At 47.0% G+C, this 22,163-nt stretch overlaps 1 protein-coding gene across 1 annotated transcript in view; it reads left to right on the top strand.

Moving 5' to 3' along the window:
• The window catches only part of EFR3A (EFR3 homolog A), a 51,965-nt gene extending 30,244 nt beyond the window's left edge, over positions 1–21,721 (top strand). The window contains exons 13-24 of the mRNA XM_039330194.1: positions 495–546; positions 2,345–2,517; positions 3,555–3,630; positions 5,207–5,368; positions 5,570–5,701; positions 5,969–6,036; positions 8,205–8,332; positions 11,528–11,616; positions 14,158–14,206; positions 16,433–16,536; positions 17,662–17,711; positions 19,382–21,721. Of these exons, the coding sequence (XP_039186128.1) occupies positions 495–546; positions 2,345–2,517; positions 3,555–3,630; positions 5,207–5,368; positions 5,570–5,701; positions 5,969–6,036; positions 8,205–8,332; positions 11,528–11,616; positions 14,158–14,206; positions 16,433–16,536; positions 17,662–17,711; positions 19,382–19,487 (1,189 nt within the window). The 3' untranslated portion in view covers positions 19,488–21,721. The remainder of the gene's footprint in view (positions 1–494; positions 547–2,344; positions 2,518–3,554; positions 3,631–5,206; positions 5,369–5,569; positions 5,702–5,968; positions 6,037–8,204; positions 8,333–11,527; positions 11,617–14,157; positions 14,207–16,432; positions 16,537–17,661; positions 17,712–19,381) is intronic.
• The last annotated feature ends 442 nt before the right edge of the window (positions 21,722–22,163 follow it).

Below are 22,163 nucleotides of genomic sequence, written 5' to 3'. Positions count from 1 at the left end.
CCCCACAGTCGTCCTCCTCCTCCTCCTCCTCCTCCTCCTCCTCCTCCTCCTCCTCTCCACAAACCCCACTCCCTTCTAGCACTGATGATGTTCCCTAGCTGGGTAATGAAATCTCTGCAAGAAAACCACCCAGCTCAGAGATCACCAGGGACCCCACAATCCTCCTCCTCCTCCTCCTCCTCCTCTCTGCAACCCCTCCTCCCTGCTCTGAAATATTGACAGCTGGTTTTTGAAACCAGGCCCTTCTGGGTGTATTTTGCTTCTGCGAATTCTCTCTTGGAGAACTTTTTAAAAAGTCTTCCAGAGTGGGAGAGAATTCCTGGGGCTCTTGAGGTCAGGCGCCTCAGATCGATGGCGTGTCGTCCCAGTGGATGGTTTTCTAGCCAGGAATGCTGCTGGCTTTGGAGGCAGCCCCAGCATCGCTCCTGCCCTGAACCTTTTTCCCTGTTTCCTTCCGGAATATAATACTTTCTCTGCTCTTTCCGGTCTTGCAGGGATTTGGGAACCCGGAGGATCCAAATCATGCTGCTGAGGTCATTGCTGATGGTAAGGAGGAATTCTAGGATCGGGGTCTGCGAGATGTGCTGAATTTCCGGGGTGGCATCTCCAGATCTCCCCAATAACAGACCTTCCGTCCTGTTTGTTTGGAACGTGGCTCAATATCCCAGGACAAACAAACTCAGCTTGGAATTCCAGGAACAAAGCTTTATTTGGAAAGAAGTGTTTGCAAAGGCTTGGTGGACAAGGTCAAGCAGGAGACTTCAAGCCACACCTTAAAGCAGCGGTTCTCAACCTGTGGGTCGGGACCCCATTTGGGGTCAAACGACCATTTCACGGGGGTCGCCAAACAACGCAGTCCGCCATTTTTCCCCCCTTTTCCTTAGCTGTGCTCCTCCCTTTTATTCTATTGGCTTTTGAAAGCCAATAAAATGGACTCTCTTGGATAGAGTCTAATTCTATTGGCTTTCAAGAGCCAATAGGAATTGTCCAGGCTGTCTCTGCCCTGCTGAGCCCACCAAAAGTCCCATTCTGCAAACGGTGCTGCACCAGTTGAGTAGTCCTCGACTTACGACCGGTTGAGTAGTCCTCGACTTACGACCGGTTGGGGTCGCGACATTAAAAAGGTTGAGAACCACTGCCTTAAAGAGATGTAAAACATCTTTTTATGCCCTGTCCCCGAAGCAGATTCCCCCTCCCCTATCACTCTCAACAACCCTGTTACGGTTCCGACAGATGCCAAGTTTGAAGACCCCTGTTGTATCCTGTCTTTCCCCCCCAGCCCTCCTGCTTAGGAGCACCTTCCTCTCCGGAAAGCTTGCAGGGGGCTCCTTGCGTTGGATAAATGGGTGGCGATCACACCGTCAGGTGGATTTCCTGATCGCGGACTACAGCTCCCAGCATCCCCTGGCCTTGTAGGCGGCAGCTGACAATTTCTGGTGTAACCTTTGGAAGGCCTGGGTGGCAAAGGCCCTGTAGTGGGGATGAAACCCCCCTCCCCCAGTTGGCGTCCCTGTTCTCTCCCAAGTGGTCCCCGACTTACAATCGTTCGTTTAGCGACTGCTGAAAGTTAGAACAGACCTTGAAAAAAGTGACTTTTGACAGTTATTCACCATTGCAACCTTTCCAGTGGTCAAAATTCAGATGCTTGGCCCCTAACTCCTACTTATGACGGTCACGTGATCCCCTTTTGCGACCATCTGACGAACGAAATCGAGGGGGAAGCTGGATTAACTTAACAACCATGTCTCCAACCTATCAACTATTAAGCGTTCCTAACCATTAAAAAAAGGGCGTTAAAATGGGGCATAATTCACTAAACTGTCTTCGCTTAGCACAGTGGTTCTCAACCTTTTTAATGCCGCGACCCCCAACCGGTCGTAAGTCGAGGACTGCTCAACCGGTCGTAAGTGGAGGACTACTCAACTGGTGCAGCACCGTTTGCAGAATGGGACTTTTGGCGGGCTCAGCAGGGCAGAGACAGCCTGGACAATTCCTATTGGCTTTTGAAAGCCAATAGAATTAGACTCTATTCAAGAGAGTCTATTCTATTGGCTTTCAAAAGCCAATAGAATAAAAGGGAGTAGCACAGCTAAGGAAAAGGGGGAAAAAATGGCAGACTGTGTTGTTTGGCGACCCCCGTGAAATGGTCGTTCGACCCCAAATGGGGTCCCAACCCACAGGTTGAGAACCACTGGCTTAGCAGCATAAATTTTGGGGTAGTAAGTCGAGGACTACCCTGTATGTTTGAATCCTGGGCTCCTTTGTGGCTTGAGTAGCGTTTGGGCTCGTTCAAGCAGCCGCCAGTGCTGACGGCGAGGGCTAACTCGGGACCGCTCCTTGACAGGTGACCTCCGGCTACAACGCAAAGAGCATCGCCTCGGTGCTCTCGGCGCCCTTCCTGGACCCCCTGCTCTCCACCTCCCTCATGGAGGACTGCGAACTGCGCCAGCTAGTCCTGGAGATCCTGCACAATCTCATTGACCGGCACGACAACAGAGCCAAACTTCGAGGGATCAGGTAAGTGTCAGCTGTCAGTCAGAAAAGAAGGGCTCCCGGCCCACCGTGAGCCAAGAATAGACTTTACTAGAGGCAAAATGGTTGGAGCAGAAGCAAAGGCTGGATCGGAGGTTTTCGCGCACAAAAGTTACCGTTAACTTTTCCTTTCTCCCCCAGCCATCTCCCTGGTTATTGCGGACAGTCCTAGTAGATGTTAACCAATTTAGTAATGGGGAGTTAGAAAGAAAGGACTTCTGGCCCACCTTTAGCCAAGAATAGACTTTGCTAGAGGCAAAGTGGTTAGAGCAGAAGCAAAACTGGATCGGAGGTTTCCGCGCGCAAAAGTTAAGGCTTTGATACAACTGCTGGCAGCAGAGCAGGAAAGGTGCAACGGCTGTGTAGTTTACAAAGAGTCTCCATTCTTCTCGGAGCGCTTCCTGATTTTAAGTGGCCACTTGTTGCAGAAGCAGAAGCAAAGCTGGAGGTTTTGGCACGCAAAAGGTACTGTTAATTTTCCCTTTCCCCCTCTCAGCCATCTCCCTGGTCATCGGGGACAATCCAATTAGGTGTTAACAAATTTAGTAACGGTCAGTTAGAAAAGAAGGACTCCTGGCCCACCTTTAGCCAGGAATAGACTTTACTAGAGGCAAAGTGGTTAGAGCAGAAGCAAAGCTGGATCGGAGGTTTTGGCACGCAAAAATTACTGTTAATTTTCCCTCCCCCCCCCCAGCCATCTCCCTGGTCATTGGGAACGGTCCAATTAGGTGTTAACCAATTTAGTAACGGTCAGTTAGAAAAGAAGGACTCCTGGCCCACCTTTAGCCAGGAATAGACTTTACTAGAGGCAAAGTGGTTAGAGCAGAAGCAAAGCTGGATCGGAGGTTTTCGCGCGCAAAAATTAAGGCTTTGATACAACTGCTGGCAGCAAAGCAGGAAAAGTGCAACGGCTGTGTAGTTTACAAAGAGTCTCCATTCTTCTCGGAGCGCTTCCTGATTTTATGTGGCCACTTGTTGCTTCTGTAAGGAACGAGCAATTTTTTTTCCCCTCCCCGTTTTAGAATCATCCCGGACGTCTCCGATCTGAAGATCAAGCGAGACAAAATTTCACGGCAAGATGTCAGTTTTATGAAGAAGGTAAATTCCCAGTTCGAGAGATTTAAACTCGTCGGGAGATGCTAATGCCACCCCCCCCCCCATGTCAGCGTGGTTTTTGCGGAGATCCCCTTATTTTTCTTGGATTTGATTCAGATAGAAGGCAGTCCTGATGCTGTGGGATTCTGGGGTGGAAAGATGGTCCTTAGTTTATAAAAAGAGAATGAAAGAATTCTCTAACAACAGTGAGAACAATTAACCAGGGGAACCACCTGCCTCCAGAAGCGGTGAATGCTCCAACACTGGAAGTTTTTAAGAAGAGACTGGACAGCCATGTGTCTGAAATGGTCTAGGGCAGGGGTAGGCAGCCTTGGCTCTTTTATGACTCCTGGACTTCAACTCCCAGAATTCCTGAGCCAGCATGGCTGGCTCAGGAACTCTGGGAGTCGAAGTCCACGAGTCATAAAAGAGCCAAGGTTGCCTACCCCTGGTCTAGGGTTTCCTGCCTGAGCAGGGGGTTGGACTAGATGACCTCCAAGGTCCCTTCCAACTTTATTATTATTATTAATAAAAGGAGGGGAATGGGGAGAGCAGGCATAGAAGCAATGTAGCCCTGTCTCAAATGAGTAAATCAAGGGTAAAGGGGAGGCCTTGGGGAGGGGCAGGGGGATTGTCCCCATGGCAGCAAAAGATACAGGATAGGGTGGGCTACTGTCCGGTACTCCTCGACCCAATTAGAGACCCGTTTCCTGGCTTTATTGCTTACTGACCAAGTATCTCAGCTGCTATTTATATACATTTTGGAGGTTTTTCTGTTTGTAAAATGCTTTTTGTTTTAATTGTTTTTATACTTTGGGAGTTAGTTGTAAGCTACCCAGATTCATTGATTGAAATGGGTGGCTATGGAAAAAGGAGGGAGGGAGAAAGGAAGGAAGGAAGGAAGGAAGGAAGGAAGGAAGGAAGGAAGGAAGGAAGGAAGGAAGGGAGGGAGGGAGGGAGGGAGGGAGGGAGGGAGGGAGGGAAGGAGAAAGGGAGGGAGGAGGGAGGGAGGGGGAAGGGAGGGAGGAAGGAAGGAAGGAAGGAAAGGGAAGGAGGAGGAAGGAAGAAAGGAAGGAGGCAGGAAGGGAGGGAGGTAAGAAAAGGAAAGGGAGAAGGAAGTTAAGAAATGGGAAAGGGAGGGAGGAAGAAAGGAAGAAAGGGGGAGGAAGGGAGGTAAAAAGGAAGGGGGAAGAGATGGGAAAGGAAGGGAGGGAGGAAGCAAGAAAGGAAGGAAGGAAGGGTGAAGAAAGGAGGTAAGAAAAGGGAAGGAAGGAAGGAAAGGAAAGAAGGAAGGAAGGGGCAGGAAGGGAAGTAAAAGGGAAGGGGAAAGGGTAAGAAATGGGAAAGGAAGCGAAGGAGGGAGGGAGGAACGGAGGAAGGAAGCGGGGAGGAAGGGAGGCAAGAAAAGGGAAAGGAAACGGAGAGAGGGAGGGGGAGGAAGGGAGGTAAGAAATGGGGAAGGAAGGAAGGAAGGAAGGAAGGAAGGAGAGAGAGGGGAAAATGCACCATTCAGGCCTTGCTCTGAGCATTAACAAATTGTCCCTCGCGGCTGCGTTGTGTTTCCCCCCCCCCCCCGCAGCACGGCCAGCAGCTGTACCGCCACGTCTACTTGGGCTGCAAAGAAGACGACAACGTGCACAAGAACTTTGAGCTGCTCTACACCTCGCTGGCTCTGATCACCATCGAGCTGGCCAACGAGGAAGTGGTCACGGACCTCATCCGCCTGGCCATCGCCCTGCAGGTATCCCGGAGGGGGGGGGAGGAAGGCCAGGCTGGGTGGCGGGGAGAAGAGCCTGCTTAGGGGCTGTTGAGGATGCCTAAGCAGGTGAACGTCCCCCAAAGGGGAAAAAACACGCCTGCCTGGAACGCTTTCCGGGAAACCTCTTGGCACTTTTGTGCGTCTTGATTTTGTTCCCATTTCTCCTCTCCCTCCATCCGGAAGGACATTGCCATTCTCAACGAGGACAACTTACCCATGTTCCACCGGTGCAGCATCATGGGGCTGGTTGCCGCGTACCTCAACTTCCTGAGCCAGATGATCGCGGTCCCGGCTTTCTGCCAGCATGTCAGCAAGGTGGGTGCAAAGTCGCGGTCTGTCCCTTTTCCTCCGTATTTCTTTTTTTGGCCCTTCTTCCTCGTGGAACATTTTCCGCCTCTCCCCCAGCACACACACACACACACACACACACACCCTCCAGCAGGCAGCGAGCCGTTTTGGGTGCCCCGAAGAAGCCCCCCCCCTCCCCTTATTTTAGCTTTGCATTTTCTGCCTAGAAAAAGATTGTGGGCAATTGTGATTTCCTTCTGCTGGGTTCACAACTTTGCTCCCGCTGCTTTCCAGGTGATTGAAATCAGAACAGTGGAAGCGCCCTACTTCCTGCCGGAAACTCACCTCCGAGAGAAGTGCAGGTAAAAAGGCTCCTGGCGTGGCTGATAAAGGAAGCTCAAATTGACAAGAGAATCTCTGTAGCTCAGCGTTGAACTTTGGGGTCCCTGGTGCTCTGTGAGCTGGGCGGTTTTCTTGCAGGCGTTTCATGACCCAACTAGGGAACATCATCAGTGCTAGAAGGGAGGGGGGTCTGAGGAGAGGAGGAGGAGGAGGAGGAGGAGGAGGAAGGCAGCTGTGGGGTCCTTTGTGCCCTCTGGGTGGTTTCCTTGCAGACGTTTCATGACCCAAATAGGGAACATTATCAGTGCTAGAAGGGAGTAGGATTTAGGAGGAGGAGGAGGAGGAGGAGGAGGAGGAGGAGGAGGAGGAGGAGGAGGGCAGCTGTGCGGACCTTGGTGCTCTCTGAGCTGGGTGGTTTTCTTGCAGACATTTCATGACCCAACTAGGAAACTTTATCAGTGCTAGAAGGGAGGGGGGTTGTGGAGAGGAATAGAAGGGGGGAGGAGGAGGAGGAGGGGGGGGACTGTGGTGGTCCCTGGTGTTCTCTGAGCTGGGCGGTTTTCTTGCAGACGTTTCATGACCCAACTAGGGAACATCATCAGTGCTAGAAGGGAGGGGGGTCTGAGGAGAGGAGGAGGAGGAGGAGGAGGAAGGCAGCTGTGGGGTCCTTTGTGCCCTCTGGGTGGTTTCCTTGCAGACGTTTCATGACCCAAATAGGGAACATTATCAGTGCTAGAAGGGAGTAGGATTTAGGAGGAGGAGGAGGAGGAGGAGGAGGAGGAGGAGGAGGAGGAGGAGGAGGGCAGCTGTGCGGACCTTGGTGCTCTCTGAGCTGGGTGGTTTTCTTGCAGACATTTCATGACCCAACTAGGAAACTTTATCAGTGCTAGAAGGGAGGGGGGTTGTGGAGAGGAATAGAAGGGGGGAGGAGGAGGAGGAGGGGGGGGACTGTGGTGGTCCCTGGTGTTCTCTGAGCTGGGCGGTTTTCTTGCAGACGTTTCATGACCCAACTAGGGAACGTCATCAGTCCTAGAAAGGTGAGGGTTTTTCCATTGGACAGATTGTTCCAAGCACACCGATGCAGTTTAGCCATTTTAATTTTTATTCTGACGTTCGAAAGAGGACCCTGCAGCACATTACTAAATCTGATGTTAGATTTGATCGATTAAAAAAAAAAACTCGGTTGAGATTTCAGGACAGTAAGATGGCATCATTAAAGATTTCAGCCAAGTTCCCTTTCAGCTAAGAGGAAAGAAGGTGAGTGGATTGAAAGGAGAATCTTTGGAAATTCAGGGCAGAGCTTGAAGGATATTGTTAAGGCAGGGGTAGGCCATCTTGGCTCTTTGATGACTTATGGACTTCAACTCCCAGAATTCCTGAGCCAGCCATGCTGAGGGGAAAGGGAGAGGTTTCCAAGCTGAGCCATGCTGGCTCAGGAATTCTGGGAGTTGAAGTCCATGAGTCATGAAGGGACCATAGTTCCCCCATGCTGGCTCAGGAATTCTGGGAGTTGAAGTCCACGAGTCATGAGGGGGCCTAGGCCTAAGCCAGAGGTAGACAACCTTGGCTTCTTTATGACTGGTGGACTTCAACTCCCAGAATTCCTGAGCCAGCCATGCTGAGGGGAAAGGGAGAGGTTTCCAAACTGAGCCATGCTGGCTGAGGAATTCTGGGAGTTGAAGTCCACGAGTCATGAAGGGGCCATAGTTCCCCCATGCTGGCTGAGGAATTCTGGGAGTTGAAGTCCACCAGTCATAAAAGAGCCAAGGTTGCCCACCCCTGGGTTAAGGCAGTAAGTAAGAACGATTTATCATTGGGATGATTTGCCTCCAGAAGTTGTGGCCGCTCCATCACTGCAGGTTTGTAAGAAGAGATTGGACAGCCATGTGTCGGGAATGGTGTAGGCTCTCCTGCTTGAGCAGGGAGCTGGACTAGATGACTTCCAAGGCCCCTTCCAGCTCTGTTCGGTTAGAGCAGTGTTTCTCAACCTTGACCATTTTAAGGCACGTGGACTTCAACTCCCAGAATTCCACAGCCAGCATGGCTGGCTGTGGAATTCTGGGAGTTGAAGTCCACGTGCCTTAAAATGGTCAAGGTTGAGAAACACTGGGTTAGAGATCCACTGATAACCTCATTGGTTTTTCCCCTTCATTTTGATCGATGTATTTTTTTATTTTTTTTTTGACAGCATTCCCCCGAACTTTGGTAAGGACGACAAGAGCCTGTTCTTCCTGACTCACAAGATTGTGGAGTCCTTAGGAGGCAGCGGCTACAGCGTGGAACGGCTGTCGGTGCCGTACGTGCCCCAGGTGACAGGTGAGACTCTCTGGGCGTGGTCTTGGCCCTGGATACGTGGGTGGCTCATGGCCATTGTTGGCAACAAGAGCCCAGGGACAAACCTGCTCCATTTGGGGACATGGATTGTTGAATAGGTAGGAAGAAACCACTTCCGGTTGCAATCGGCCGTTTGTGGCTGAGCAATGATGTTGCTGAACCGCAGCTCACGGCACCTGGCTGTTCTGGATCTGGAAGGCCACTGGCTGGCCCTCCCTGACGCCCTCTTGAAGAGGCCTTAGGGGTTACTCTGAAGGACAACCATGGTCCTTCCCTTCCTCCCTTCCTTCCTTCCTTCCTCCCTTCCTTCCTTTCCTTTCTTTTCCTTCCTTTCCTTCCTTCCCTTCTTTCTTCTTTCCATTCCTTCCCTTCCCTCCCTCCCCTTCTTCCTTTTTTCTTCCTTCCTTCCTTCCTTCCTTCCTTCCTTCCTTCCTTCCTTCCTTCCTTCCTTCCTTCCTTTTTTCCCTTTCCTACCTCATTTTCCTCCTTCCTTCCTGCTTTCCTTCCTTCCTTCCTTCCTTCCTTTCCTCCTATCCTTCCTTCTTCCTTTCCTTCCTTCCTTCCTTCTTTTCCCTTTCCTTTTTTCCTTTCCTCCTTTCCCTCCTTCCTTCTTTCCTTCCCTCCTTCCTTTTTTCCCTTTCCTTTCCTTCCCTTCCCTCCTTCCTTTTTCTTTCCATTCCTTCTCTTCCCTCCCTCCCCTTCTTCCTTTTCTCTTCCTTCCTTTTTTCCCTTTCCTTTCCTGCCTCATTTCCCTCCTTCCTTCCTTCCTTCTTTTTCCTTCCTTCCTTCCTTCCTTTTTTCCCTTTCCTTTCCTTCCCTTCTTCCTTCTTCTTTCCATTCTTTCCCTTCCCTCCCTCCCCCTTCTTCCTTTTTTCTTCCTTCCTTCCTTTCCTTCCTTCCTTTTTTCCCTTTCCTTTCCTACCTCATTTCCCTCCTTCCTTCTTTCCTTCCTTCCCTCCTTTCTTCCTTTTTCCTTTCCTTTCCTTTCCTTCCTTCCTTCTTTCCTTCCTCTGTCTCCCTTACAGTATATTTACTTCCAATTACTTCCCTTCCCTTTCCCCTCCCCTTCTTTTATTTCCTTCCCTTTCCTTCATCTTGTCCCTTCAGATTTTGCTTCCCATTTTGACAGGAAGCGAGCTGATCTGCTTTCCCACCTAAAGGGGGGCAGCCATTTTTGGGGGGGAAATGGGTGGATCACTGCTCTTATCCCTCCTCCTCCGTTTGAGCAGCCCTCCTCCCAAGCTTGCGTCAGCTCCACAAAGTAGACCAGAGCCGGAAACCAGCCCCACAGGAAGCGTCAAGCTACAAGTAGTCCTTGAGTTACAACCATTTGTTTAGTGACCGTTCAGGGTTATAACGGCTCTGGGAAAAAAAATGACTTTTGACCATCGTTCACACAAGCATTGCAGCATCCCCACAGTCACGTGATCAAAATTCAGATATTGGCCACTGACTCGTACTTATGACGGTCGCAGCCTCCCCGGGGTCACACGATCCCCTTTTGCGACCTTCGGACAAGCAAAGTCAATGGGGGAAGCCAGATTCACTCAACAACCGTGTTACTAAGTTAACCACTTCAGGGATTCACATAATAACCGGGGTAAGAAAGGTCGTAAAATGGGACAAAATTCACTTAGCGACCGTCTTGCTTAGCAACAAAAGTTTTGAGCTCAGTTGTGATAAGTCAAGGACTGCCCGTACTTTCATTTTGGTTGGGTACAGAATCTGGTAAGGCTGATTGTGCTCCCCCCTCCTAATTCAGAGAATTGGGGGGGGGGCGGGGGTGTCTGTCTGAACGGTCCCATTTCTCAGGACTTCAAAAAAATCGATTTAGCACCATTGTCCCAGGGAACAATTCCTGCATATTTGGTCATCTTCCTTACAGTGGTCCTCAGGCTATGATTGTGATGGAAGCTGCCCATCACAGTCATAACGTGTGACAGTCATAAAGTGGGTTTTACAACGCTTGTGGCAGTTGTTAAGCAAATGCAGCAGCCATTAAGTAAACCAGTGGTTTGCCAGGGGCATGGTGCTGCCAAAGAATAAAATAGAAATAGAATAATGGAATGGAATGGAATGGAATGGAATGGAATAGAATAGAATAGAATAGAATAGAATAGAATAGAATAGAATAGAATAGAATAGAATAGAATAGAATAGAATAGAATAGAATAGAATAGAAGCAGGTAGGCCTGTCAGAAGTTTGAATAATCACTAAGTGACCGGTGGTAAATCAAGGACTTACCTGCACTCTCTACAGGTTTTCATCATACTCCTAGTTCCTGAAACCTACTGATTCTCTCTCCCCCCCCACATCTCTCTCTCTCCCCTCACTCTCTTTCACCTATCCTGTATCCTCTCTGTCTGTCATTCATCTACCTACCTACCTATCATCTATCTATCTATCTATCTATCTATCTATCTATCTATCTATCTATCTATCTATCATCTGCCTGCCTGCCTGCCTATCTATCTATTTATCCATCTATCCATCCATCCATCCGTCTATCTATCTATATCTATCATTATCCATCCATCATCTGTCTGTCTATCTATCTATCTATCTATCTATCTATCTATCTATCTATCTATCTATCTATTATCTGCCTGCCTGCCTGCCTATCTATCTATCTATCTATCTATTATCTGCCTATCTATCTATCTATCTATCTATCTATCTATCTATCTATCATCTGCCTGCCTGCCTGCCTGCCTATCTATCTGTCTATTTATCCATCTATCCATCCATCTATCTATATCTATCATTATCCATCCATCATCTGTCTGCCTATCATCTATCTATCTATCTATCTATCTATCTATCTGTCTGTCTGTCTGTCTGTCTATCTATCTATCTATCTATTATCTGCCTGCATGCCTATCTATCTATCTATCTATCTATCTATCTATCTATCTATCTATCTATCTACCTACCTATCTATCATCTGCCTGCCTATCTATCTATCTATCTATCTATCTATCTATCTATCTATCTATCTATCATTATCCATCCATCATCTGTCTGTCCTATCTATCTATCTATCTATCTATCTATCTATCTATCTATCTATCTATCTATCTATCTATCTATCTATAGATAAATTACCAGATATTATATACTATAATTTATATCACCCACAATGAGAAATACAAACTTTTCTGATACTATCTATGCAGACGAGGATCGGCTGTCACGAAGGAAGAGTATTGTGGACACTGTGTCTATTCAGGTGGACATCCTTCCTGGAACTGGTGCAGAAGATAAGGTACGCTCCATTGATCGTGGACATTATGCACTTAGGAAAGTCTTTTCATCTTTCTTGTTCCTTTAAGGCAGTGGTTCTCAACCTGTGGGTCGGGACCCCATTTGGGGTCGAACGACCATTTCATGGGGGTCGCCAAACAAGGCTGTCTGCCATTTTTTCCCCTTTTCTTTGGCCACGCCCCTGGCACCCAGTGATGTATAAGTGGTTGGGGGTCACCACAACATGGAGAACTGTATTATGGGGTCACGGCATTAGAAAGGTTGAGAACCACTGCTTTAAGGCCAGGGCTCTCCAGACATGGCAGCTTTAAGACATGGACTTCAACTCCCAGAATTCAGTTCCCAGAGCTGAACTGAGTTGAAGTCTGCCAAGTTTGGGGAGCCCTGTCCTAAGTGATTTCACCTTCCTACCTATCAGTTGCACCTATCCGTCTATCCCTCCATTTGTACCTGGCCAAAGTCACCGAGCTGGCTTTCCTGCCTCAAGGCAGGACTAGAACTCCTGGTTTTTAGGTCAGCACCTTCACCCCACACCAGACTGGCTCTCCATGTACAATTATGTATAATTGTTTACAGATTCAACATAACAAAATGTGAACATGGCAGGTGCAGAAGCTTGGATATCCTTTATTTAATTTTATTGATTTTTCTAATGTTACAGTTATATCTTTGAAAAGCACCGTGGCAACTTTTGTTGTTGTTATTGTTAATTGGGAAGTCGTGTGCGACCCCATGGACAACGTTCCTCCAGGTCTTCCTGTCCTCTACCATCTTTTGGAGTCCATTTAAGCTCACGCCTGCTGCTTCAGTGACTCCATCCAGCCATCTCATTCTCTGTCGTCCCGTTCTTCTCTTGCCCTCCATCTTTCCCAGCATTAGGCCCTTCTCCAGTGAGTCCTTCCTACCTACAGATATGATTAGTACAAATCTCAAACTATTACAGTAAATATTTCTTCTCTTTTCCCCTTAATAGGTACTGTCTCATATTTAAGTTAATATATTTCTTATTCTATCCATCAAATGAAAAATAACTTTCTTACATTTATCAATAATTTTTAGTATATATATATATATATATATGTAGGTCTTTGGTTGTTCGGGTTTTCTCCCGCGTAAAATTGGAAGTGTCTTGGCGACGTTTCGACGAAGTCCCATTCGTCATCTTCAGGCTGGTGTTTTCAGCTTCGTGCTTCGAGCAGCAATGTGTGGTCTTAGCTGTTTCTTCCTTTTAACTGCCAGTGGGGGTATGAACTGATTGGGTGGGAGCTTGGCTGTGTTCTGATTGGGTGGAGGTGTGTTCTGATTGGTTAGGGGCGTGGCTGTGCTCTGATTGGCTGGGGGGTTGGCTGTGCTCTGATTGGCTGGGGGGTTGGCTGTGCTCTGATTGGCTGGGGGAGTGTTCTGTTTGGTTGTGCTCAGGTTAGTCTGAGTTGCAGAGGGGTTTAAGATTTTGGGCTGCCTTGCTATTTTTTGGCTTCGCGTTTGTGGTCGTGCCTCATTTTCATGGAGGGTGTCAGTTTGCTTCATGTATGGATTGGAGGGCTTTAAAGTGGCTAATGATGCAGCTCTGGTCTGGCTTCTGGTTTGTGGTCGTGCCTCATCATCGGTGTGGCTTTGGGTTTGCTTTTTGCGTGGATGTGTGGTGGTGACATCCTGTGTGGTTTTTGTGAGTGTGGGTCTGGTATCATTTTTTGTATTAGGGAGTCGTTTGTCAATAAGGGCGGGTTTCCAAATGGCTGGTAGGCGGGAGGTATCATCTCGCTTGTTCATGCTGTGTGGGCGTTTTTCTATCTCGATGGCTTCTCTGATTATTCTGTTATTAAAATGTTCACTTTTGGCAATGGTTCTGGTATTTTTAAAGTCAATTTCGTGTCCTGTGGCTTTAAGGTGTTGGACCAGGGAAGATGTTGGTTCCTCTTTTTTGACTGAGTTCTTATGTTCTTCAATGCGTGCACTTATTCTTCTGTTGGTTTGTCCGATGTATGTGGTGGGACAAGTGGTGCATGGGATTTCGTATACTCCTTGATTTTCTAATTCAATTTTATCTTTGGGGTTTCTAAGGATGGTGGATATTTTTCTGTTTGTGCAGAATGCTGTTTTGATGTTGTGTTTATGGAGGATCTTACTGATTCTGTCTGTGGTGCCTTTTATGTATGGGAGGAGGGCTTTGCCGTTTTCTTGTTCTTCGTCAATGGTTTCCTTCCGGTCGACCCTTTATATCGCCTCCTCTGAAAAGAACAGATTCCAGACATTCCCAAAACCGTCTTTCTCTTCTTGGTTTTGGGATGTTGTCCCACATTTCCTGTGGATGCTCTAGCTCCGAAATATTATTGGGCCTTCTTACAGGCCCAGGTTGACCGTGGCGAGCCGGCTGTGGCGAGCTGCGCCATTCTGATGGCTCCTATACGGTTAATTCGTAGTTTCCTCCTTGCAGTTCTCTCTTGCTAAACCAGAGCTGGGAAACCAGAGTAAATTATTTTATTTTCCTTTTTGTTCGACTGTTGTGATATTTAAGCAAAAGACTTTTGCCCTCTCTCCCCAGGTCAACAGCACAGAGGAGATAACTTTTGAAGCACTGAAGAAGGCGATAGGTAAAATGCATCACAATATATTGTAAAATATCTATTTATGGAGGTTCTCAGTCATCCGGGTCACGGTTGTCCCAAGGGTGCTTTTTCAAGAGTAAAAATCCTTCCCTTCCCCACCATCCGGTCAGAGCTGAAGAAGCTTCTTGGAGGAGAAGCGAAACGTCTTCAGAGAAAAACAAAGAAAGTCCAGTGGCCTCTTGAAAAAAGCACCTTTGGGAGAAGGAGGAAAGAGGAAGAGGAAGAGGAGGAGGAAGACGGGAGGGAAATAATAATAATAATTAATAATAATAACAATAATAAATAATAATAACAAAACAACAACAATAATAATGATAATAATAATGAAGTTGGAAGGAATCTTGGAGGTCATCTAGTCCAACCCCCTGCTCAGGCAGGAAACCCTACACCATTTCAGACAAATGGCTGTCCAGTCTCTTCTTAAAAACTTCCAGTGTTGGACCATTCACACTTCTGGAGGCAGGTGGTTCCACTGGTTAATTGTTCTCACTGTCAGGAAGTTTCTCCTTAGTTCTAGGTTGCTTCTCTCCTTGATTAGTTTCCATCCGTTGCTTCTTGTCCTGCCTTCAGGTGACTTTGGAGAATAGCTTGACTCCCTCTTCTTTGGGGCAGCCCCTGAGATATTGGAACACTGCTATCCTGTCCCCCCTGGTCCTTCTCTTCATTAAACTAGACATGCCCAATTCCAGCAGCCTTTTCTTATATGCTTTAGAAGAAGGATAGGAGAGAGAGAGACAGAGACAGAGAGAAAGAGACACAGAGAGAGAGAAAGAGAGAAAGAAAGAAAGAAGCACCTTTGGGAGAAGGATGAAAGGCAAAGAGGAAGAGGAAAATAGGAGAGACAGAGAGAGAGAGAGAGAGAGAGAGAGAGAAAGAAAGAAAGAAAGAAAGAAAGAAAGAAAGAGAAAGAAAGAAAGAAGCACCTTTGGGAGAAGGATGAAAGGGAAAGAGGAAGAGGAAGAGGAAGAGGAGGAGAAAGATAGGAGAGAGAGACAGAGAGAAAGAGACACATAGAGAGAGAAAGAAAGAGAAAGAAAGAAAAGCACCTTTGGGAGAAGGATGAAAGGGAAAGAGGAAGAGGAAGAGAAAGATAGGAGAGAGAGAGAGAGAAAGAGAAAGAATATTAATAATGATGGGACGAATTAGGCTCCAAGGAGTATAAATCTTTCCATCCTCCACCATCCGGTCAGAGCTGAAGAAGCTTCTTGGATGATAAGCGAAATGTCTTCAAAAAAAAAAAAAACAACAAAAAAAACGCAAGAAAGTCCAGTTGCCTCTTGAAAAAAACATCTTCGGGGTAAAATTTATATCCTACACCCATCCTTATTGTATCAGACTCTTAACAAGCCGTGTGATTTCCCTCCCCCCCCCAATAATGTAATCATAATTCTTGCTGCTATGGATTGGATCTCCTCAGTTAAACCATGTGGAATATTCATGGAGCTTCTCCATCATCCAGGTCGTGGTCGTCCCAAAGGTGCTTTTTCCAAAAGGCAACTGCACTTTCCTGGGGGCTTTGTTGGTTTTTTTTTCCCCTTGAAAACGTTTCGCTTCTCATCCAGGAAGTGTCTTCGGAACCGAAGAAGCTTCTTGAATGAGAAGCAAAACGTTTTCAAGGGGAAAAAACCAGAAATCTTTTGGAAAAAGTATCTTTGGGACAATCGGGTGAGAAAATACAATTGCACGTTTTAATAGGTCGGTTAATATTAATAATGATGGGACGAATTAGGCTCCAAATTGGATCAGGTCCATCCACTAAAGATGTCTGAACTAACCTTTCCTCAACCAAAACAAGCTTTCCTTTTGAAGTATTATTCCCCTTTTTTTTTTCATTTATTTCTCATGGCGTAGCCAAAATACAGCGTAGTGCGCAAAATGAGTAACTCAGAGGCGCCTGTTTATTCCGACAGAATGGAAGGCTAAGTGTCCCGGAACTTCCCAGAATTCCTGGGACATCTCTTGTCCTCTTGGCAGACCACTGTAGAGAAGATCTGCACAGCCTCTGGCGTAGCTGCCCACGGCCGGGCCGAGATTGTGTCCCAGGCCAACTTGGACAGGGACACCACACCCCAGGGTGTTTGGGGAAGCTGTTTCGCCACGTGTTTTGTGAACAGGTTTTTTTTAAATGTTTCTTTCTCTCTTTCCTTCTTTCTCTCTTTCCTTCTCCATCCCTTTCTCCATTGTTTTTTTTAAAATTATTAACTTCCCAAGATAATACCGGCCTTGAAGAGCAGGAGAAGGAGAAGAGGCGTCTTGTTATTGAGAAGTTTCAGAAAGCTCCCTTTGAAGAGATCGCAGCGCAGTGTGAGACCAAGGTGAGCCGGGCGAGTGACAGTCTTCTACAACAGCCCCCGGCTTGGTGACGCCCAGATAGCCTTGCAAGGCAGCTGGAGGGTCCACTTAGAGAGTGAGGATCCCACAGCATGAGCTAAGCTGGGGTGATCACTTTTCTCCATTTGCGGTGCACATCTTGTCCTACAAGGATGAAGAGTTGGGAGATACAATCTGGTGCAAAGTTGTATTCTGCATAATGGAGTGTGAGAATCGGGGCAGATGAGTGTGCAAAGTGTGAGGAGGGGACAGAATCTTTCACTGTCCCTCTTATGGATGGGAACCGGCATCCAGAGTAGGATTGTCAGATTGGAACCCTTGGCTGAACAAGAAACCCCCTGTTAACAATTTCTGCTTGACACAGTGGGAAACGGGGTTGTAGCTGGGGACAAAAACACTGCCTTTTCTGCTCGGGAGATGTGGGAAGAGAGAAGGCGGGCCACGTTACGGCGTTTTCCTCCCAGAGAGGATTTTTTCCAGCTTTTATCAGTGAGGGATAATCCAGGATATGGGATGCCTCAAGAAGAGAATACAGAATAACAGAATTGGAAGGGACCTTGGAGGTCCTCTAGTCCAGCCCCCAGCTCGAACAGGAGACCCTATACCATTCCAGACAAGTGGCTTTCCGGGGTCTTCTTAAAATCCTTTAGTGATGGGGCACCCACAACTTCTGGTGGCAAGCTGTTCCAGTGATCAATTGTCCTCACTGTCAGGAAGTTTCTCCTTAATTCCAGGTTGCTTCTCTCCTTGATGAATTTCCCTCCGTTGCTTCTTGTCCTGCCTTCCGTTGCTTTGGAGAATAGGTGGACCCCCCTTCTTTGGGGCAGCCCCTCAAATATCAGAAGAGTGCTATCATGTCACCCCTGGTCCTTCTCTTGTTAGAACTTATATTATTATGACTCTAAGAAGAATAGGAATCCTAGGGTGGTAAGGGGCTGTGGAGGTCTTCTAGTCCAACCCCCGCTGGGAGCACGAGTCCTTATGCCATCCCATTGTCTAATTCATTCCTGAAAACCCCCAACTCCGGGAGGCCGGCTGTCCCACTGAAAAGACTAAAGGAAGGATTCTTGACCGCCCCCCAATCTCACTCGGGTCTGTTTTCTCTCCAGGCAAACCTCCTCCACGACCGACTGGCTCAGATCTTGGAGCTCACCATTCGGTAAGGGGAAATCCCGAAAGGACCGGTTGGATTTTGGCTGGGACACTGGAGGATTGGGAACTTGGGAGTCATGAGGTCAAAGGGTGGGAAATTCAGGCATGATCAAAAGACAGGCAGTCCTCAACTTACGACAGTTCAGTTAGTGACTGTTCGAAGTTACAACGGGACCAGGGGGGAAAAAGCGACTTAGGGCTGGTTTTCCACACTTAGGACCATTGCATCACACGATCGCAATTTGGGCCCTTGGCAATTGGTGTGAATTTACAACGCAGTCATATTTGCCGCCTTCTGACAAGTGTTCAGTGGGGAAGCCACGAATCACAGCCACGGACATTGTGCTTAATGCCCAGGGCGATTCGTTTCACAACTGCCGCTGGACATAGGGTGTTTCAGTTTACAGCTGTGTCACGTAGCAATGGAGTTGCCAGACTCAGCTGTAGTCACCAAGTGAGGACTACCTGTAATATTTAGTTCTGATGAGTTGGTCCTCAGTGACAATTGCTGGATTCCCCAGAGTCTGTGTTAGTCTCCGTTGGCTTTTCCACCACGCCACGGACTTTTTACCTGTTCAAGGATTAGTTTGCAAACTGTCTCCAGTAGCCATCGGAAAACTATAAAAATGACAATTTGGGAAGTTACACATTCCTCTGTTGAAGCCATTTCAGATCTGACTTTATGAAAAAAAAGCTAAATATTGAAAAATTAGATCTAAAAAAGAAAAGAAAATTATCATGAATATGTTTGACCTATTGATTAACCCAGGCAATATATATATAAAATGGGTTTATTAAAGGGGATATTGTATTATTAAGTAGATGACTTAATATGGTGGGAAATAGGTAACTTTTAGGAAATAGAACAAGGTTATATTTAAATAGATAAAATGTGTATTTTGGACATCGTAGTTTGTTATGAAATCTCACTTCATAACAAACTACGAGGAAAATCTTGGTTACCCAAGGTCTGAAAAATATGGATATCAAAGGGTAAATTGGAATATTGATGAGGTTAAAAATTATGCAAAAATTAATAACAGGATATGGATTGTTCCTGAAGATTGAATGTAATTAAGATACGTATAAGCTAAAAATTTATTGATAAATGTAATTATGATGTCTTTATTAACATAATTAGAAATGTACTAGTTTGAATAGAGATAGTAAATGTTAAGGAAAAAAAGAGAAGAAATATCTGATGTTGTAACCTGAGATTTCCACTGAAGATTTTGTTATTGAATTATTGATTCACCCAGTCACCATGCTGCTTTTTAAATATTCAAATGTAAAATTGGAAAATTAATTATATATATATGTATGTATGTATGTATGTATGTATATATATATATATTTGTTTTCTGAGGTTTTTGCCGGTGTTTGTATGTAGGTCTTTGATTATTCGGGTTTTCTCCCGCGTCACATTGGAAGTGTCTTGGCGACATTTCGACGAAAGTCTCATTCGTCATCTTCAGGCTGGTGTTTTCGGCTTCATGCTTCTAGAAGCACGAAGCCGAAAACACCAGCCTGAAGATGACGAATGAGACTTCGTCGAAACGTCGCCAAGACACTTCCAATTTGACGTGGGAGAAAACCCGTATAACCAAAGACCAGCCGAAAGACGGAATTGTCCAGCGGAAAGTCTGCCTTGTGACCCTGTGGCCTTTCTCTTTGCAGACCCCCGCCCAGTCCTTCAGGAACCCTGACCATCACGGCCGGCTGCCCCCATTACCAATCGGTTCCCGTCTATGAGATGAAGTTTCCGGATCTTTGTGTGTATTGAGGGTCTTCAGGCCCTTGCTGGGAATTATTTTAGTCTTAGAGCAGACACCGTGTAAAGCCCAGGAGGTCCTCGCTCTCTTCATTCACTCTTTTGCCACATTTCAAAAGCGGCCACGAAGTGCAGTTAGGCTGGGATTGTACCTGAAACACTTTAATTTTGTACATGTTCTTTTTGAAGTTGTGAAGAAAAGCGGAAGACGATTTATTTTTGGGCAACTTTGTTTTTATGGTTTGGACGTAAGAGAGTGCTTAGGCAGATCATTCCACTTTGTCTAGAAGTTACAATGCTAACTATCAAAATTCTGGGCTGGCTTTTGTTTACTATCAAACCTTTTGCGTCAACGTAACTCTCGAGCACCTTCAGCGATACGATAAGTGGGCCCTTTGCTATCATTAACTAAAGGATGATGCTAAATACTAGGCCACATTGAAGAACTGGCACACAGCAGTTAAATCTAACCCTAGGTTTGCTTTCTCCAAATTCTGTGCTTCTGCAAAATAGTTCTCACATGCACTGTTCTGATAAAAAAGGAAAGCCTCATTTTGAGCTTTAAAGCCTGCAGTATTTTTTCACCTTAACAAAAATGTCTAGTCTAGAGCCCATACTTTGGGGGGGAAAGTGTATTTTTGCTGCACAGCGGTATATAGAGGATATAAATATATATATATATATATATTTAGTATAGCACAAGATATTAAGGGCATTTTAAAACGAGAGGGTTTTTAAAGACACATTTCTGAAATTGTAATAGAAGAGTTGGTTATCCTACGAACTGTTTCTCTCTGTAATATAGCGGTAATGGTGATATTTTATTAAGAACAAAAAATATGGACCGAGCCCCTAGGCAACTTGGAATTTTTATTGTAAAGTATACATTCCCCTTCCTTCTTTTCCATCTGCCTTCTCTCTCCTCAAAGGCCTCCAGGTCATTCACACCCATTGCACAAAGGGGTAGATTTTAAATGTTTAGCCTGTCCTACAACTAACTCCAAAAGCTCAATAAGCAGCTGGCGAGCTTTGTTAATTTAACATATCGTATAGTTGCCAGTTTGCTGAGGGGGGGGGTGGCCCAGGGACACGAATCGGGGAGAAGGAAAGTCCTAGGAATTTTACACTTTTTAAATTTTTGGGCCAGCCTATTAAAAGAGCCAAACTCCGGACGTGCTCACTGTAACCGAGCCCTTTTTTTCAGTTTGACAGCGCAATCACAGCTCTTAGTGGAGGACGAAACCGCCTCTCGGGTGCAGCATCCCGCTGTGATTGCAGCTGCTCCGGCCTGCTCCGACGAGAGGCAGCGCCCCTCGCAGGACGCCCGGGGCCCCCTCCCTTGGCACCCTTAGCGCCCCCTTTTTGGTTTTGGAAGGTAAGCTGTATGGGCGTCTGATGTCATGCGAGGGGGTGTCTTCCCGAAGAGCCAAAAAAAAAAGCCAAAGGAAGGCCTTCCTCCACACCCGTCTTTCTCCAAAGTGTGGCTGCTTACGCGCCAGCCCCGAAGGGTAGGCCAAACGCGCTGCCGTGAGTCACCCCATGCAGTCTGTGACCGTCGGTCCTGCTGTCCGTCCAGCCGCTTCGCCCCACTGCTCTGCATGCAACAGACGCCTGGCCTTCCATGCCTCACCTGCTGGGCTGCCTCTCCATCTTTTGTTGTTGTATTATTCCACAGTGGAACTCCCGACATTTCCACATTCTTGTGGTTCTTGTGTAGCCTTGAGTGGGGCGGGGGGGGGGGAAACGGGAGTGGTGGGCTTTTGAGGACAGGCTGCCTCCTGGGTCTGCAAGCACTCCTCGCCTGGTGCGTTGCGCTGGCCTGGAGAAGCGCAGTCTGCCGGGGAGACCGTGGCCCAGGAAGCTCACGGAGCCACGTTGTGGATTCTGTAACGATTCCTCGCACTCCGGAAGGCCTGCGTACTTGATCACCCGTGCTCGTGGCTGTGTCGGTATCGTTCGAATGTTTTTGTCACTCTGGAAGTCCTGCCGGTAGTTGTAGGCAGACCCGCCTGTCCCTAAGCATTTCAGCTGTTCTATTTGGAAGACTGTATAGCTTTCCGTTGGCATTTTGTTTTAACGCAACAGTGAAAACTGCAGTACGGCGGAGGACAGCCGCCAACAACCGAATTGTCTCTCTCACCGATGCTTGAGTAGATTTCTGCGCTCTCCGTACGAGCTGTTTGGTTAAATGTAAGAACACTGTGCAAATCCACTTGTAAGCAATAAAATTTACACAAAGGACAAATTGCAAAGTATGCTTTTCTCCTATTTTACAGCTTTTGTGGACGTTAAATGATTTAGGTAATAATAATAATAGTAAAGTTGGAAGGGACCTTGGAGGTCATCTAGTCCAACCCCCTGCTCAAATGGGAAACCCTTACAGAATCATAGAACAGCTGGGAGGGACCTCGGAGGTCATCTAGTCCAACCCCCTGCTCAAATGGGAAACCCTTGCAGAATCATAGAACAAGAGTTAAAAAGGACCTTGGAGGTCATTTAGTCCAACCCCCTTGCTCAAACAGCAGACCCTATGCCCTTCCAGATGGGTGATCCATCCAAGCAGCCTACAGTTAGTCCTCAACTTATAACCATCCATTTAGTGACCATTTGAAGTGACAATGGCAGGGAAAAAAGCGACTTACAGCCAGTCCTCACACTTAAAACCAAGGCAGCATCCTCGTGGTCACA

The sequence above is a fragment of the Crotalus tigris genome, unplaced genomic scaffold (assembly GCF_016545835.1).
Source record: "Crotalus tigris isolate CLP2741 ecotype Arizona unplaced genomic scaffold, ASM1654583v1 scf7180000024426.592134, whole genome shotgun sequence".
In the NCBI taxonomy this organism is placed as follows: domain Eukaryota; kingdom Metazoa; phylum Chordata; class Lepidosauria; order Squamata; family Viperidae; genus Crotalus; species Crotalus tigris.
This window is presented reverse-complemented; position numbering and strand designations above follow the sequence as displayed.